The following is an 18981-nucleotide window of genomic DNA, read 5'->3' as shown; positions in this document are numbered from 1 at the left end:
CACAGTAATCCTGACATAGGTAAAAATATGTGCTTTAATATTCATTCTTAGATTTTTAGATTCAGTAAGTGCTAAGAATACAGGTAACTTTTAGTAATAAGTTTAGGCTACACACTAAAGTCTAGCCTTTCTAAATTTTGCTACAGTTTGTGGTGATTAAGTCAAAGACTTCAGCTGAACCTAAGGTGCAAGGGCTCAAACCCAAGGCCTTGTATGCTAGGCAAACACTGTCACTCAGCTCTGTCCTTAGCCGCCACATTGGTACTCTGACATGGCATTTTAAGGTCTGTTTCTCATTGCCATTTGACGCAGCACATGTGGATTTTAAGGCATCCATGCACATTTCCAGTTCAAGAAGCGACACTGAGGAAGCTGCTGACGAAACAAGTGCAGCCGCCACTTCCACAACCTCTCCCAAGAAGGACACTGGCGTGCAGACAGGTATTCATCTAAAGTGTTCCATTAAGTTCTGTTTCACATTTAAAATTAGGACATCTGAGGGGTTTTTATATTTTGCATTTGTGACAAGGTCTCTTGAAGTCAAGGGTGACCAGGAACTAACCTTCTGGCTCCACTTGATGAACACTGGGATAAAAGCCATGTAGCACCATACCCCTTTTATGTGGTAATAGGAACTGAACCCAAGATGTAGTATATGCTAAGCAAGTGTTTTACCCAACTGATCTTTGTCTCTAGCTCAGAAATTTGAGGTTTTTAACAAAATAAAGGGATCTTTTACTTTTTAGGTTTGGATTTATTTTGAGATATAACTCACATGACATAAAATTTAAGTTCTTCCCCATCTTTTCTTTTGTAGTTACACATTCTAGGAAAGCACTGCACCACTGAGCTAAATGTCCATTCCAAATCTTACTCATTTAAGGGACACTATTTTAGTGCATAGGAAACTCACTCTGTAGACCAGGCTGGCCTGGAACTCTCAGAAATTCCCCTGCCTCTGTCTTCTAAATTCTACTAATAAAGGCATGCCTACCATGCCCAGTTCTGTTTTGTGTTCTTTAACACTCATACTTGTGCAGTTACCATCACAATTTTAAAACCTTTTCAGTTATCTAAATTTATTTCCTATGGAAGATGCTTTTTAAAAATATGGAACATTTAACCAATTTGTATGCCATCCTTGACAAGGCCATGATAATCTCATTCCAGTTTTAGTGTATGCACATTGGAACTGACCATAGTACTCAATGAGTAATTCACAAATTCTTCTCACTCTCCAGTTCATTTTCTCTTAGAATATTTGCCTGTTTTATAATTTTCATGTAACTGGAATTATGTTGTAAGTGTCTGGCTTACCCTGATTTTCAGCATGATATACATGGGTTTATCCATGTTGTAGATGTTGTAATAAAATTCCATTTATCCCTTAGAGTACACTGAGAATTATACTGGGTTTCACCTATAAGTCTATTGACATTTTGGTTTCTTGTACTTAGGACTATTGTAAATAATGCCACTGTGAAGTTAGAAATTTTCCATTCTTTTAAGAGACAGGAATTAGAATTTGAGTTATGTGATAGATGCATTAAGCATTTTGGGGAGCTGCTGAACAGTCATTCAAAGCACCCATCTAATCAGTAGTGTAGAGGTGTTTTGATCTTTCCATGTCCTTGCCAACACTTGGATTCTGATCTGCATTACCCCAGGGACTGATATTGCACATCTTCACGTGATGGTTTTAAAGAATTTTATTTTTAATTTGATGTATATGTCTAGGATGGGTGGGCTCGTGTAAATGAATATAGTGGAGACCAGAAGAGGGTGCCAACTTTCCTTGAGCTGGAGTTATAGGTGGGAGGCGCTGGGAACCTGACTTGAAGGGCAGTACTACTCATAACTGTGGAGCCAGTTCTTTGGCCCCTGGGCTTGGAGATTTTTGAGGCAAACTCCCTAGAGTCTTTAACTTTTCATCCCAGGAAACCCTGTTTTGTTTTCTCAGTTCTGTGAGGTCACTTTATCTTTTTCCATTTAAAACTAGGTATCAGTGGCCTTTCCTGTAAGCATGTATTTATGGCTCCTTATAGTCCTATAGTAACTTCTCATACTAAGCCAAGAGATCACACTGCCCAAGCCACTCTGGGGATGGACAGGTTCACCTAACATGGTTTTATGACAGACTTTTCTGGGGAGATGCAGCATATCTCACCCCAGAAAGGAAGCCCAGGAGACCAGAGGAACAATTAAGCCAATATTCCATTGGTGCCAATCTTACTGGGTTTACTAACAGGGATGCAGGTTAGGGGTCACTGTTGAGGATCAGGGATAACTCAAAAACAGTTGCATCAACAACAAAAAAACCCACCCTGAAAACTGGTATCCACTTACCTGGAGCTCTGCACAGCTTGCAGACAGCGGGTCTGCTGGTCAGTCTCCTACAGCATTATTTTTTTGTATTGCTGGGAAGGGTCCCTTAAGAATCTTCCAAGAGGAAAAAAAAAAGCAAAACGACAACAATCTTCCAAGATAGCCTGGCATGGTAGCACAGGCCTGTAATCCCAGCACTCAGGGAGGTAGAGGCAGGTGGATCTCTGTGAGTGGAGGCCAGCCTGGTCAACGAAGCAAGTCCAGGACAGCCAAGGCTACACAGAGAAACCCTATTCCAAAAAAGGGAAAAAACAAAGAATCGTCTAAGATATTTCATATATATATATATATATATATATATATATATATATATATATATATATGTATATATATGAGCCCTCTCCTGAATGGAACAGCCATAAATGCATCAGAGGTTAAGAACACTGGCTGTTCTTTCTGAGTTCAATTCCCAGCAACCACTTGGTGGGTCATAAACATCTATAATGAAATCTGGTGCCCTCTTCAGGCCTGCTGGCTCATATGTAGGTAGAATACTGTATAGATCATAAATAAATCTTAAAAACAAAAAAAGCACATCACTATTTTCTGCCAGTCGTGCATATGAATATATATATATATGTGTGTATATATACACATATATATATGTATATATGTACATATATACATATACATTGCCCAAGCCACTCTGGAGATGGATAGGTTCAAATTTAGAATACATATATATACATATACACATACACACACACACACACACACACACACACACACACATTTTTTTTAAACAGGGTCTCTGTGTAGCCTTGGCTATCCTGGACTCACTTTGTAGACCAGACTAGCCTTGAACCCAGAGATCCGCCTGCCTCTGCCTCCCCAAGTGCTGGGATTACAGGCGTGTACCACACTCCCCACTGTGAAATGCCTTGTTAGTGGTAACCTAAAATGTACCTGCTATAGAAAACAGTATAGCAATTGCTCAAAAATAATTTAATAAAAATCCATTTTTGAGTTCAAACCTAAATAATTAGAACAAAAACCTAGGTCTTCCTGAAATATGGGTTCATTGCAGCATTACTTAGGTTGCTTCCAACTTAAATGTCTATGCAGATGAACAAAATTAGGCATACCTAATTGTGGAATTAGCATAAGGAAATTCTGATGTGTACCTAACATGGTTATAAACTGAGAACTTTATGCTAGTTGAATAAGCCAGTCTATCACTTTTAAATTTATCTCTTTTTTGATATGGTGTCTGGGCTGGCCTGGAACTTAGCAGAAAAGGCTGACGTTGAACTTGTTCCAGTCCTCTTGCCTCTGCTTCCTAATTGCTGGGATGATAGGTGTGTAGCACAGGGCTGTTTATATGGGCTTCTTGGGATAGTCATTTTATAGAACATCAAAGCAGAATAGTGCTTACAAGCTTCTTTTAAAGGGGATAATTAGTACTTCTTTAATGGGTATAGTTTCATTTTGAGGATTAAATTCTTAGGGATGGAAGAATGGCATAGAAGGTAAAAATGATTGCCACCAAGGCTGAGGATCTGAGTTACATCCTTGGAACCCACATGACAGAAGGAACCAACTTCCCAAAAATGTCCTTTGACTCCCTCATGCACAATATGGCATGCCCCACTACCCCAAATAAATAGTAAATCACTAAATATCTGAGAAAAGTAATTAGAAACGTTCATTTATTTTTATCTTATGTTTTTAAAATTAATCATTTGGAATTTTTATTTAGATGACATAAACTTAGGAATTTTCAACGATGCACTACCACACTGTGGATCGGTAACAGAAAGGGGCATTAGAAACTTTTCTTCTCCTGAGATTTCTGCAGAATTCAGTGGCCAGATTAGCATTAAACAAGACAAGCAAGAACTAAGTATGGATAAAGGCACTAATTTAGACAAAGAAAACAGCTGGTATAATGAACAAAATAGTAAGTCTAGAAGAACAGAGAAACAACAAACAAAACTCATGAAGAAATGTTCTAACAAGCCTGCTTGGAATATAAATAAGCCTCTCAAAAGGTATGTTCCTGCATCAGCAAAGTACCCTGTACATCTCCAGAAGGAGAAAGAAGAAAAAAAGGTAAGAAGGCAGATGGAACTGCTTCACTTAGTAGAGAGAAACAATCCTGAGAACCTCTCCCAAAATAGAGGCACTTCACCAGAAGTTCCTGCTTCATCTCGTCGAGAAACTGAATCAGAGACCAGGTTGCATGTAATCAGAAAGGTAAAGTTTTTTTTCATTGCTGAGTATGCTAGATGTTTCTGAATTCAAAGTAGTTACCCAAAATCCATGTTTTCAGAAGGCCAAGGTTCATCTAAAGTATGTTATAGAAAATTATGTCACACATCAGAGGAAGACAGCCATGCATGTTAAATGAACTGTCTGACTGTGCTGTATTATAGCACCTGAGCTGAGTAGCTGCATCAGACTGTGTAGCCCCAAAAGCCAAAAAACTTTATGTAGATGGTTTCTATACTCAAATGCATATGAAAATAGCATACATATATATGTAAAGAAAAATGAAATCTACCTTGATTTGAGCAAACAAAACAGCAACAAAAAAACAGAAATGAAATCATCAAAATTGTATGGAAATTGATGGATTTGGAAAGTGTATTAAGGTAACCAACTCAGAAAGGGAAAACAAAACATCAGGCTTCCACTTATGAGGGTCCTACGTTATAAATCAGCACGCAAATATTTTAGTATAAAAATTTAGAATTTTCTTGGTCAAGAAATAGGTGATGGAAGGATGAAACGTAGGCCAAAAAAAAAAAAAAAAAAAAAAGAATCCTTAAAGATTTGTTGCTGACAAATAAAACTGTGGTAGAAAAAGTGTAAAACCCTAAACAGAGCTAGGTGTGGTGGCATATCTTTAATCCCAGCACTCAGGAGGCAGCTAGGGAGTTTGAAGCCAGCCAGGTCTACACAGGAAGTTCTAGAGACCTTGTCTCAAAAACAATGCAACAAAACAAAAAACCCTAACCAAAGCTCCAGAATGATCATCCTAACTTAGTTCACTGCGATAGTTTTGGGCTGGTCAAGAGTTTTTGAGTCCCTTTCTTAAAGTAATTCTATATAGTTTTTGTGAGTTAACTGGAATACGATTTTATTACAATGAAGGTCAAATATTGTCCATGTAGAAAGATTATTTGAGCATGTCTGAAAAGTTGATGAGATGGCTTAGCCAGTGAACATGCCCGCCACAGAGCGAATGACCCGAGTATGAGACCTGTTACTAGGAACAGAAGCAACTCCTATAAGTCACGTACACACTATTCATATGCATGCACACACACATACAAATAATGTTTTAGAAGTATTTGGGGATGTGTGAAAATGCTACTTACTCCAGTTTTGCTTGTACTATATCCATCTTTTAGGTAGAAGAACCTCTGAAAACTCCTTCAGTTAGTAAAGAAAGGTATGTGTATTACTTCCTTAGCTGCACAGCATTGCTTTTGTAGGATACAAAATACCTATTCAAAATCCAGGTGACAGATCCATATACAGATTAAGGAAGTATTAGAGGTATGGCTTTACTATAGTGATTTTTTAAGCTGGGCTGCACCTAAACTGGTTTGACTTTTCCATGTCTGTCAATACTGGAATAGGCATTCAGCTGGATAAATCAGTCAGGGAAATGCATTGGCAAAAACAGTTAAAAACAAACAAACAAACTCAAAAAAAAAAAAAAAAAAAAAAAAAAAAAAAAAAAAAAAAACACCCAGGTAGCAAGTTTAGACCAGTCAAGATTTTTTTATTCTTTATCTTTGTGCATAAACCACCTGGTTTTAGACTTGTCTTACACTCGATCTATACTAGTAATTATAGTTCAGATAGCACAGGCAGTACTTTATGGTAAATCATTTAAAGAGAAAAGGTTGAACCACCCAACATTGACGACTCTTAGAATCTATTTAACACCCCCCCACACATACACACACTGAAGTATGTATGTCTGTGTGTATCTCCTTTAGTAGAACTTCAAATGAACCATTCTATTGTCCTGGTTTATGAAAAGTTATAGACCTCAAACTGCTATTTATAGTATTCCTTAAGGTAGACCAGGCACATCTTGAGTGAACTGTAATATGATTAGATGTATTTAAAACACGTAGTTTCCAGGGACCAGAAAGGTAGCTCAGCAGCTAAGAGCACTGGTTTTTCTTCCAGAGGACCCAGGTTCAGTTCCCAGCACCCACATGGTGGCTTCAGAACCATCTATGACTCCAGTTTTAAACATAAAATTTCTTATTAAAATTTGTTTGTTTGTTTACTAGGTTTCCGCTATCACCAGCAGTAAAAAGTCGAACTGAGCAAACTCAGACTTTACATTTACAACTAAAAAACAGTGACTATGAAAAAGAGACTCTGACTTTAGGAGATGGTCATACCAAATTATCAGATGAGATGTCTGAGCCATCTCATTTTATTCCCTACGTTCGAACAAATGAGATTTATTACCTTGATCCAGATGCACCCTTGTCTAGGCCTTCAACCCAGGACATCCAATACCAAAAATCTCATGGTAAGTTCAAGGTGAAGGTCTAGAGAGATGCCTATTGCTCTTTCAGAGTTTGATTCCCAGCATCTACACTGGATTCAAGGCTTTTGGCCTCCATAGGCAGCAGTACTCCATAACTTTCAAACAAACAAAATTGAACTCCCAACCCTAAATTTGCTTCGGTGTTATCTATGCTTTAATACACTATAGCTAACTACTAGTAATTTACTTGACTATTGTAAAAAACTTATCTGTCCTTCAGATTCTGACCAAGAACAAGAGCTGTTTGACTCTGACTGTATCAGGGATCCACTTCTTAATCCTAAATTGGTGAAAAAAAGGGATCGACAGCAAGCTATCCTTAAGGGACTTTCAGAACTAAGACAGGTAACTGTTTAGATGTTTGTTCTCTTTATATGATGGCAATGTTTGCATCACTAATGTTCAGTTCCCATATATTAACCTTCGACAGAAATCAAAAGAACCTTTTTCCTTGAATTTGCTCTCATACTACCATTTTTCACGTGTATCATCTCAACATTTGGGAAACAGGATCCCAGTCTAGGCTATATAAAGTAGTACTGAGAATTAAAGTCCTGAGACAGTTCTGATAGTAAGACAACTTTTATTTAAAATATGTACATTTAAACATCAAAACACAATAAAGTGCTAAAATGAACAAATGAAACAATTATGCTTTAATGAATTTTAACCAATATGGTCCATTCTTTAATTTTTTTATAATTTTTTTATTTTTATTAAATTACAGTTTATTCACTTTGTATCCCACCTGTAGCTTCCTCCTTCCCAATCACACCCTTCTCCATCCATGCCCCTCCTCCAGTCTACTGATAGGGGAGGTCTTCCTCCCCTTCCTTCTGATCCTAGTCTGTCAGGTCTCATCAGGAGTAGCTGCATTGTCTTTCTCTGTGGCCTGGTAAGGCTGCTCCCCTCTCAGGGAGAGGTGATCAAAGAGCAGGCTAATCAGTTCATGTCAGAGACAGTCCCTGTTCCCATTACTATGGAACCCAGAACCACTTGGACACTGAACTGCCATGGGCTACATCTGTGCGGGGATTCTAGGTTATCTCCATGAATGGTCCCTGGTTGTTTTTAAAGTTCGGAACAGAACAGATCTGTTCAAAGAATGAAATTATACATGTAACTGTTTACCACACTTCCCTCCTACACACATTCCTGTGATTTTTGCATAAGCTTTTACTACCTTTTACACAGGCAAAAATAAGACCTGGTAATATGCTGAAACCTGGCAGGGGCCTATTACACTGTATTTGGGGTAAATTTGGCTTGTGTGTTGCTTACTCTTTATCACCCTTCCTAAAGCTGGAAAACCACCCCTGCTCAGACCCATTTAAATTGTGCCCTTTAAGTGCTACCTCTACTTACAAGCTGGCTTGAGCTCATGACTCAGCCTGGGTAACTGACACAAAGGAGCAAGAAAAAGGAATGTGGTGTTCACATTTCATTTCACCATAACCCTTACACAATTTCAGCAGAGCAAAGATAAACACTGGGAATGTTAAGACTCTCACTGTGTCTTCTCATGATGTTAAGAGCACTTGAGAGTGGTAAAATAAATTATCTCTGTTTTTATAGTAGAAATTACTCTAGACAATACCCAAATGAGAAGGTTTACTACAAGAATTACTTAAAAAGTTGAAACTTGAGCTATGTCCAATAATTTTATCCTGAGCTCAATAATTTTTCTCTATCATAGATTAAGAGAAATATAAAATAGAAAAAATATTTAGGTTGGCTATGTATACCTTCACTAAAATATCAATGTGATTGCAGGGTCTTCTCCAGAAACAAAAGGAGTTGGAAACGAATCTCATACCCTTAACTGCAAACCAAGAAGATAATTTTAGTTCTTCGTTTTAAATATGCTCACCACGCAGCTGCATTTTTCAAGCACCCAATGAACAACTTTACGTTATGTAGTAAAATGGTGTATTTTTTAAAAATACAATAAAACAGCTTATAGTTAAAAAAAAAAAAACAAAACTGGTCTCTGGCATATTAGGATGTAAAAGTATGTTCTACTTACCATAGCAGATCTGGAAATTCCTGACCTGTTAACAGTGTTCCTTTAGACTTAACTATGTTGCTCATTTGTTCTGTGAAGTTGCTTTAGGGCATGAGAAGTACTATTAACACACTGAAATACTCTTACTGAAACAACACAAATTCATTTTAGAATTCTGGTTTACCTTTCCTACAAATTTTATTTTCATCATATTAAAATGGAGATTCCAGTTTTCACAATGTTGAAGTTAGCATTAGTAATAGGCAAGAGATATGAGTTATGAGGGGTTAAGATCTAGCTCCACCATATACTTTATATGAAGATTTAGTATAGTACTAAAGTGCGTTATAACTAGTTCTAATTAAGACCACCTCAAAGATCTCCAAATTCTCAAATACCATTGAAATCAGATGCCCCATTTTATAAAAACAAACAAAAAAAAAAAAAAAAAAAAAAACTAAAGGATCATACAAAACAGTATTTATCAAAGATTTCAAAAGGTTGACCAAAATTTAAGTGAAATAATTTTTTCCATAGCTAGGCCTAAAGATTAAGAAAATGCTACTTGTACTGTTAGATATAGCTTGAGGTACTGAGCCAAAATCTTATAAATATTTACACTGCTGGCATATACGTACGTAAAAACACTATATAAAAGCTTTAATCAAAATAAATAGTTGACATTTCAGCAAAATTAATTATTTGACATTAAAGTCATTACTATTTACTGTTCTTTTAAAAACATCAAAATTTACATATAAAACACACTTTAATTTGAAGCCCAAGTACAGGTAACAAATGTGAAACTGACAGGTGCCAACATGAGATAATCTGATTACAATATGTCCAAAAAATATATTTATTTCAATTCTCAGATGCTTCAAATGTTACAGGCCATCATGATTTACATGGGAAAGAAAAAAAAAAAAATTTCAGAAAGGCCAAGAAACTTGTTTATAAATCATCAATTCACTTTTAAGAAACTGAAAAAAGTCCACAACAACCTATTTTTTTTGAGTTACTGTAATTTCTCTTTGAACACATCCTTAACTTAGTGGAGATTTCTCTCTCTCCAAGTTTTTGTAAGCAGATAAAAAGTAATTTTCATTTTCTTGAGACTGAGTTGGTAAAAGGGCATATGGTGTTCCCAGAAACGTCTGATGAGTGAGAACATTAAAATGACTACATTTATGGGACATTTCTGATTGATTTTGGGAAGCCTGAAAGTTGCTATACGAATCTTGTTCTGCTGAACTGCTGTTTTCTCCTTCAGCGCATATTATATCAATAGGAGCTTTCTCTTCACAATCAATTTGGTAAGTCTTATCTTCTAATAAACTGTTTTGCATGTCAAGAGATGACTGCAATTCAATTTGAATATTCTTTTTTTGATCTGTTCCACTTGATCCTTTGGTCTCTCTCGCCAATATTTCTGAATGAAAACTGCTGAATACTTCTATATGTGAGATATCATCCCCTGAATCCAGAGACATATCCTCTTCATCCTTTTCATCGTTTTCTAAAAGAGCTACATTTAAAAAACAAAAAGCCCTCCTCTATTGAAATATACAATTTGTTTAGTTTTTACAATTATACACCACTCACACAATATAGTGCGTCAGGATCTGCAAAGTCCACAATCCCTTAAAGCTTGGTCTTCTGCCACAAGTTCACTTAGTCACAACACTCACATTAGGTGTGAGTGTCCAGATAATCCGATGCTAAAAGCTTCTGCGAAATGTGTTCACGTTTAATGTTGGGAAATCCCAACTCCCAGCTCCAAAGGGGTTAATGTCAAAACAGCATCTAAAGTTATACGGTAATTCAGTATTTCATAAGACAAATATAAAATAAAACTTCTGACATGTAGCTGCATTGACTTTACTAAACTGATTAGCGCTACTTAATACTCTGTCACCTCTGTTTTTCACCAAAAATAATTTAAGAATAGCTTTTATTTTAAAGTCTGGAACCAAGCAGAGGCCATCTCACAGAAGACTGAAGGTAAGATATTGTCACTACCTTGAAATTAAACTAGCATATATTACTTAAAGACCTTTCACAACCCAACAATCCCTCTATTTGGCTTTCTTAAGAAAAATGGACAGCAAACAGCAGGCAATAATATACCTCAGAGGGAAAAGTCATCCTCTAAATATGTGCTGTCCACAGTACAAACAAATGAATACATATCCTATATAGAACAAAAAACTTATACTGACTAGGGTATAATAAATGAGCAGATCTTGTACAACACTGTCTGTTGTTGACACTGAGGTAAGTGGTTTCAAATAAACATTTCATTATTGGATAAACAAAACCATTCCTCATTCTGCCTCACCTAAAGAAAATGAAAACTACTAAAAAGTTACCTGACTGTGACTCAAGATTCTCATTAGCACCAAGCAGCGGAAGATTTTCTTCTGTGACTGAGTTGTGATAGCCCACAAGACTTTTAAAGTTTTGCATAAAGTCTTCAGCAGTTGCAACTACAATTCCATTATCTGTATAACTGGAAACCATCTTGATATTCTTCTCTAAGTTAAAAAAAGAAAATGTACATAAACTGATACCTGCTCCCAACAAAATCTTTTCCACCACAGGGTCAGAACTGTGATGTAACACCCACTCCAGCATGCTCGTACCTGTTAGAAAGACTACGTGTCGCTGCTGTATGTTCTGAGCCTGAAGCCTGATAAGGCAGTCCATTTCTGGAGCATTTCGACTTTGTGAATCACAACTGTGATAAGACAAAATCTCAACCAGATGTTTCTTCTGATAGACATTCAAAAGAGTCAGCAGACTCAGAGCTTTAGTGTTCATTCTGTGAGATTAAGCAGAGTTCAGTATTTGAACGCTGGCATTTTGAAATTCAATATGGAAATTTAGACTTCAGTTAATTAAAAGAACTTCTCAGCTGAGGAAACTAGTAACCATTACAAGCTGTTAAGTTTACTGTTTGATATAAGAATGCTGGTTAGGAGGGAAAATGGGAATTGTGATCAGATAAGCTAGCTTTTTGAGGAGGAGGGTCTTGTAATTCAGTTATACTAACATCTGAACAAGTAACTTTATTCACTAAATAAATTATTCTTAATGTTATTAATTTTAAGCTAAGGACATAAAAGAATAAAAGGGTTGGGTGCAGTGTCATAGGTCTATAATTACAGGATTTCAGGAGGTAGACAGCCTAGGCTACACTGTCTCATGGGCAAAAAGAGTATAACTTCCTAACACAACATAGAATGTTTAAGCTATTTGTAATACTCCAAGATAAAATCTGGTAGAGTCTATTACCTGTAGTTAAAGAAAGATGAGGGTCACATTACTAAGCCTGGGAAAAATATACCTTTGGGTTTCAGTGATATGTTCTACATTATATATGAAGTCAAGATGAGTAAGTCTAAAAAGTACAGTATTAACTAGGTGTTGTGTTATACTCTTTTTTTTTTTCCAGCATTCAAGGGCTGAGTATGGAAGATTTTGGAGCCATTCTGAATTATACAGTAAGACTGTATGAAAAAAAAAGTATAACTACTGCACATAGCTGAACAGTGAAATTATTTAACCCTGAATTTTCTGAAGACAGTTAAAGAATGTCAATAGGTGTTAACGACAAGGAAAAGACCTGTTACCTAAAACCAGTTTTGGTGATGTACACCTGTAATCCCAGCACCTTGGAGGCAGAGGCAGAGAAATTGCCTATGAATGTGAGGTTCCTACAAAGCAGATAGCAGACTGGCTGGCGTTACACAGCAAAAGGTCCATCTTGGGGGGGAAATTAATTTACAAATAGAAATGAGGGACTGAAAAATAGCTTGGTGAGAAAGAGCACTTGCTCTGCCAAAATGAGGACCTGCTTTACATCCCCACCACCCATACAGCTGGATGTTTCTACAGTCACAGCATGGGGGACAAAGACTGGCAGTTCCTGAGAGTCCCCTGGCAAAACCAGTCAGTTAAGGTAGAGAAGGTGAGAACATCTTGCATTGGCCTCTGCATGCACAGGTTGCATACTCCACATACAAAAATAAAATTCTATGCCTTACATTTAGGAAATTCTAGCTGAGAAAAATCCTCTAATGTAGTTAATTACATTATAAAGACACCCTACTAACAAGATACAGCATGTCAAACTTACCATACTGTTTGTGCAGATTTCTAAGTAACTAGTACTCCAAGGAATCAATTTCCAAACATATTAGAAACCACTCAAACATATATAAGTCAGCAGTTTAATTATCTTGTCAGGCTGAGATTCTAATTAAACTCGACTATTTGGTAAGTTAAAGTACTGAATTGGGAATGGTCTAATTTAGATGGCAGATACAGATCAGTTTTTTGTTTTTTTTGGTTTTTTTAATGGCTTTAAGTATGTCATATAGGGCTGGGCTGGAGAGATGGCTCAGCAGTTAAGAGCACTGCTTGCTCCTCCAAAGGTTCTGAGTTTAATTCCAAGCAACCACATGATGGCTCACAACCATCTATAATGTGATCTGGTGCCCTCTTCTGGCGTTCAGGCGCACATGCAGGCAGAACGTTGTATACATAATAAAATAAATAAATCTTTAAAAATTAATAAATGCATAAATAAATATCATCTATATCACGATCCTCCTCTTCTCCCCAAGGCTTGGAGAACTATATAAAATAGGGAGCAGAAATATCCTAAGAGCCAGATGATGTGGAATGCTGTTGGAAAAACTGTCTTTTGGGCTGTTGGACTCAAGAATGTACAACAACTAGGGCTGCCTACCCAAAACTTACACAAAATTAAGCCACTCAAATATCCAGTGTGGGTGGGAAAGATGCTTATGAGGCTCCATCCCTAGCTAAGGAAATACTGGCAGCTGATAGGGGGTCTGGTAGGAAGTATCAATTTTCTTCACTTGAGTGTTGGCTTTGATAGGACGCCTATGCTCCGATGAAAAACAGAGGACATAAAAAAGAAAAGAAAAACAGAGGACATGATCCTGGATGTGGTAAAGGGAGAAGGCCTGGGAAAAACTGGTTGAAGAATGGATATAACCAAAATACATTGTACATGTGTATAATATTATCAGAGTCAATGAATATATATATTTTTTAAGGCTTGAAATGTAGCTCACAGTGTGTTTCCAATCTAGCACCACAAAAGTAGAAGCCAGGTATGGTAGCACATGCCTGTAATCCCAGCACTCTGGGAGGCAGAGGCAGGCAGTCTGCTGTGAGTTCGAGGCCAGCATAGTCTACAAAGCGAATCCAGGTCAGCCCTGTCTTGAAAAAAACAAAAGTAGAAAAATTTCTGATCCTGTGATTATGCAGATTCACAAGCAATTCTAACTATATATACTATAATAATTTCACCAAATTGTCAGTAAGAATACCACTTCTTCCTTAGGGAGAATGGAATAATTCAATACCTACATCCATTTATTGTCTGTTGATATATGTGAAAACTTTATAATCCACAAATCCAGAAAAAGGAAAAAAAGTTCATACAATGTTAAAAATCAACAATTATTCAATATTTTCTTACCTGCCCAGTTCCTTTAGTTTCTTCTGGAATTTACAGTGGATTTTCCATTGCCATTTCCCTTCTGGAGTACTAAGTTCTTCAAGGAATGTCAAAAAAATTTTAAGGCTCTCTGTTTAGAGACAATGAAATTCAGTTTTTAAAATCAGTATTAAACAGTCTATGCCATGTATCATATATTCATCATACTCTGAGAAGAAAGAGAACTCCTTTTATCCTTAGAACTCTAATATAATACCTACAAACAACCCAGTAACAATACCACCACCAGAAGAATCCAAGTATCGCAGTATAGTACAGACCAGACTTACATGAAAGCATTTATATGTAAAAACTGAAGAGAAAAAATTTGAGGTGGCAAAAACTCAGGAAAATATAGAAATAAGTCAGTTCACCTTAAGTAGAACAATAAGTAGATAATATATTTTTAATCCCTTAGTTTTACTCTTCCATGAAAACCTAGGGCAACCATACCCCAGGAATCACATGCTAAACAACCCATTCTTACCAATTGTGACCACCTCTGGATTTAGAATTGATTCATCAGACACAATAAAGCCACCAGATACAAATAACTCATTGTATGTATGATTTTTAACATCATCCAGGCTATCAACACCAGCAAAACTAACACATGGGAGCTTCTTTAAAGTCACCAAGCCGGGTACCTGTTAAATACCAAACAAAACGAGAAATAGGATGGATAAATAAACGAATAAGTATTTAAGTATAGAACTACCTAAGAATAAAGTTTAAAAAATACAGTATGATTCAATACTGGAAGTTCACACAATATTTTAAGTATTACTTCCCAATATTATAAACCAACATTTATGACTGTAACAGTAAGGGAAGTTTACATTATGCTGAAAATACAACATGGATAAAATGCTAATTATCTCTAGCCTGTAAACAGAATTCAAAAGTAGGAGCCAGGTATGTCTCTGTCACCCTGCCACTTCAGATATAAAAGGAAAATTAGGAGGCCAGCCTAGGCTACAGAGTTGGGCAATCTCAAAAAGACGGGGCAGGAAGACAGCCTGCGGTGCAATAGTAACAGCATGAAAGGCCTGTCTGTGGCGGCTCCAATGTCACCAGAGTATACCTCCAACTCCAGCGTGCATGGGGACTCACGGCAAAAAAGGACATTCAAATGTCCAAGTTGTCTGAACACTCAAATATAGGTAACAGTATGAAGAGCCAGCAGAACACCCCTCCTCTCAATATTTAAGAATCCAGCACATCTTAACTAATCTGAATGACAGGGAAGATTCCTAACACACAGCCAACTTAAAAGTTTTGCAAATATACAGTTCTCTCACGCTGGCTCCTGGACTGGTACTTAGGTTTTATCTTTATTTTTTAAGATTTATTTATTATGTATATAGTGTTCTGCCTGCATGTACACTTGCATGCCAGAAGAGGGCACCAGATCTCATTTCAGATGGTTATGAGCCACCATGTTGCTGGGAATTGAACTCAGAACCTTTGGAAGAACACCCCATGCTCTTAAGCTTTGAGACATCTCCAGCCAGGTTTTATCTTTAATTTAAAAACAAAATCTTTGTTCTCAGAATAAGACTTAACAATGGGAGTAGTTTTAGAAAATATAGTAGTGAACTGGACTTAATCTACCTTGTGAATAAAACCTGCAATGTCTTCATTTTGAATAATAATCAGTAGTTTATCCAAGTTTGATCTTCTTTCCAAAAACTGATCCGGATGACATTCTGTATTGCCTAATTTGGTAAGATATTCCTGTCAAAGAAAAAAAAAAAAACTAAGTCAAAATTAACAAACTTTCTAGCAAACAATATAACACAAGAAATGCAATAAAAGCTAATAAGCTTTACCAAGAACACTAAGAACTTTCAGTTATTAAGGAGACCACAGAGAGCTCATCATATCCATTCTTACAGTTTGAACACACATTTTCACAGTGTTAGAAAGGATAATAAAGCTAAATTGCTGTTGAAACAATACGTTAGTACCGATTCTTAGTCCACTTACTGTGGTAAACCCAGGACATGGTTTTAGCCTCTCCCTTGTTTCCCCTTTCCGTTCCTTAGGCTGGCTGTTAAGTTATTTGAAACAGTATTACCAGAAATACTTGTTTCAGGGCACATGTATGACCACTGAGGATCATTTAATCCAAAAAGAATTCATGTGATATTTTTAATATGAGCAATGGTATTTACATACTAATTTTGCTATTTCTGCCAAATTTATATCTTCAAACACAGCACCCTCAACCACCTAGCATTTCTCTCCATGCTGGCAATGCAGTACTACCTTTCACAAGTAAACCCTTGAAGAGTTCCCTTGTACTTTGCCTCCTGCTGGAACCCTGAGCCCTGAAGCAAACTGTTGTGGAGATTAACTTTCTCAACAGTAGCTGAGCTAGTATCAAAACCTAGCTTTCTTGACAAATGGTCAACATTTTTGTAGAATTCTAATGTGAAGCAACATTTTCCACAATGATTTTGCCTTCAATTCATTTCAGATTTACCTTAGTTTATTAATGAAAAGGTAAATTATCTGACAGGACTGCTGGTGACTGTGATCTCTTTACATTAAGAAACTTCAAATTTTAAATTATTCTGGATACCACTGATTAGGTGACATAGTGACTAAACAGTTTGATTCCAGAAACACTTAAACATTTAAATAGTTATTAATAATCTTTTACCCTAACACTTCTGCAAGAAAACTTCCAGTGGATACTGAGTTAAAAGTGTCCAGCAAGGAGCAGAACTCAGCAGAGTCAGGTGGATTTCTGAGTGTGAGACCAGCCTGGTCTATATATGAGTTCCAGGACAGACATGGTGAAACCCTGCTTAAAATAACAAAAAATAATATTCCAATCTTATTTTTTTGTGAGATTTGTAAGAGGTAGTCTCTTACTCTATATAAATGTTAATAAATGTAAATAATAAGATGCTATAATTCAAAGCACCATCCATAGAAAATTGTCTTTCTTATCTCTTCATTAAAGATGTCACATGGGTGTTTAAAAATCCAAATACACTGAACACATTAGGAACAGCATTCAGCTCAACTCTTGCCTAGATCTACACCAACATGATGCTATGTCCAGAGTTCTGTGTTAGAAATGTGTTTCTGTAGTGTGGGGGAAAGTTAAGAAGCTCTACACTCACAGGACAAAAATGCAACCAAGTCTCTTCATCTTCCTAAGAAAACATAAGGAAAGCACAATAGTGCTATATATTCTTTTCCATTCCAATCTTCTTTGTGTATTACTTGAGACACCACAAACAAATTAACGTAAGACCCCTTATAAAAGATAACAGGATTAAGCATGTTATCAATACTATTTCCCTCTGCTTCCTTTAACAAAGCATGCAAAAACTTGTCACAGTAAATATATTCCATAAATGAGAACAAGCAGCTACTTCAAAAACCCAAGATCAAATACCCTGAAATGGTATTCTAGAGCTCTGGGAGTCTTTCGGAACCGTAAAGTGTTTTGATCATTAAGAGCTCTGACATAGAGCCAGGTGCACTGGCACACACCTGTAATTCTAACACTCAGGGAGGCAGAGGCAGGTGGATATCTAAGTTCCAGGCCAGCCTGGTCTACTATGTGAGTCCAAGACAGCCAAGCCTGCATAGAAACCCTGTCTCAAAAAAACATGAAACAAAACAAAGCTTTGACATAGTCAGGATATCAAGAAATGACAAACAAACGTATCATTTTACCATTTCTGGACAGCTGTTTCCATTTGACTAATAAAACCTCATATGAGATGAACATCAGAACTTGAAATACCTCTCTGTAATTTTCCTTCTCATTAAAACTAAGTAAGCAAGCTGTATTTAAAATCTCTAAATCAGGGCTGGAGAGATGGCTCAGAGGTTAAGAGCACTGCCTGCTCTTCCAGAGGTCTTGAGTTCAATTCCCAGCAACCACATGGTAACTCACAATCATTTGTAATGAGATCGTGTGCCCTCTTCTGGCATGTAGGTGTACATGCAGGCAAAACACTATACATAATAAATAAAAATCTTAAAAAAAAAAAGATTTATATAAAAAAAAATCTCTAAATCAAAGGCTGGCAAGATGGCTCAGCAAGTAAAGGTACTTGCTGCCAAGCCTAACTATTCGAGTCTCACCCCCAGGGCCCACACAGTAATACGACGAGACCTGATTCTCACAAATTGTCCTAGGACCTCCATACATGCACCACAGTAGCCCCCCCAAATAATAAAAACTTAGAAGTTGTTTTTTGTTTTTGTTTTTAAATCTCAGAATCAATTGTTAAGTAAATCTGCAGAATAGCCAGAGGTTTCTTCCTATCCCCATGATAGTTGGGAGCAAACTCAGTGCTTAGCACATGCTACACAAGTATCCTACTATTGAGCTATAGCTCCAGGCCCTTATATAGTTACATATACAAACACTTAAAAAATTCAACAAAAAAGATCCTAACTTCCATATTGTGATCACAGGTTCTATGTTTAGTTCAATGCACTCCTATTTTGTTCAATTATGAATTCCTGAATTCAGAAAATGTATTATGGCCACCTTTAAAA

General features: G+C 36.7%; 2 protein-coding genes across 5 annotated transcripts in view; one reads left to right on the top strand and one right to left on the bottom strand.

Moving 5' to 3' along the window:
* Positions 1-8934, top strand: part of Ccdc66 (coiled-coil domain containing 66) — a 33270-nt gene extending 24336 nt beyond the window's left edge. For all 3 annotated transcript variants that reach the window (XM_055612460.1, XM_055612458.1, XM_055612459.1), the window contains 6 exons: positions 313-441; positions 4085-4581; positions 5742-5782; positions 6642-6889; positions 7128-7252; positions 8681-8934. In XM_055612460.1, the coding sequence (XP_055468435.1) occupies positions 313-441; positions 4085-4581; positions 5742-5782; positions 6642-6889; positions 7128-7252; positions 8681-8767 (1127 nt within the window). In that variant the 3' untranslated portion in view covers positions 8768-8934. The remainder of the gene's footprint in view (positions 1-312; positions 442-4084; positions 4582-5741; positions 5783-6641; positions 6890-7127; positions 7253-8680) is intronic.
* A 157-nt stretch (positions 8935-9091) lies between these two features.
* Positions 9092-18981, bottom strand: part of Tasor (transcription activation suppressor) — a 54747-nt gene continuing 44857 nt past the window's right edge. Inside the window, exons 19-24 of one of the 2 annotated variants that reach the window (XM_055612455.1) lie at positions 16063-16185; positions 14936-15095; positions 14431-14539; positions 11558-11736; positions 11285-11449; positions 9092-10440 (exon numbers count right to left, since the gene is read on the bottom strand). In XM_055612455.1, coding sequence (XP_055468430.1) covers positions 9959-10440; positions 11285-11449; positions 11558-11736; positions 14431-14539; positions 14936-15095; positions 16063-16185 — 1218 coding nt within the window. In that variant the 3' untranslated portion in view covers positions 9092-9958. Of the gene's footprint in view, positions 10719-11284; positions 11450-11557; positions 11737-14430; positions 14540-14935; positions 15096-16062; positions 16186-18981 lie in introns of both variants that reach the window. The other variant, XM_055612457.1, reaches the window with a different exon arrangement.

Source organism: Psammomys obesus, unplaced genomic scaffold (assembly GCF_907164565.1).
Source record: "Psammomys obesus unplaced genomic scaffold, mPsaObe1.curated_primary_1811, whole genome shotgun sequence".
In the NCBI taxonomy this organism is placed as follows: Eukaryota; Metazoa; Chordata; class Mammalia; order Rodentia; family Muridae; genus Psammomys; species Psammomys obesus.
This window is presented reverse-complemented; position numbering and strand designations above follow the sequence as displayed.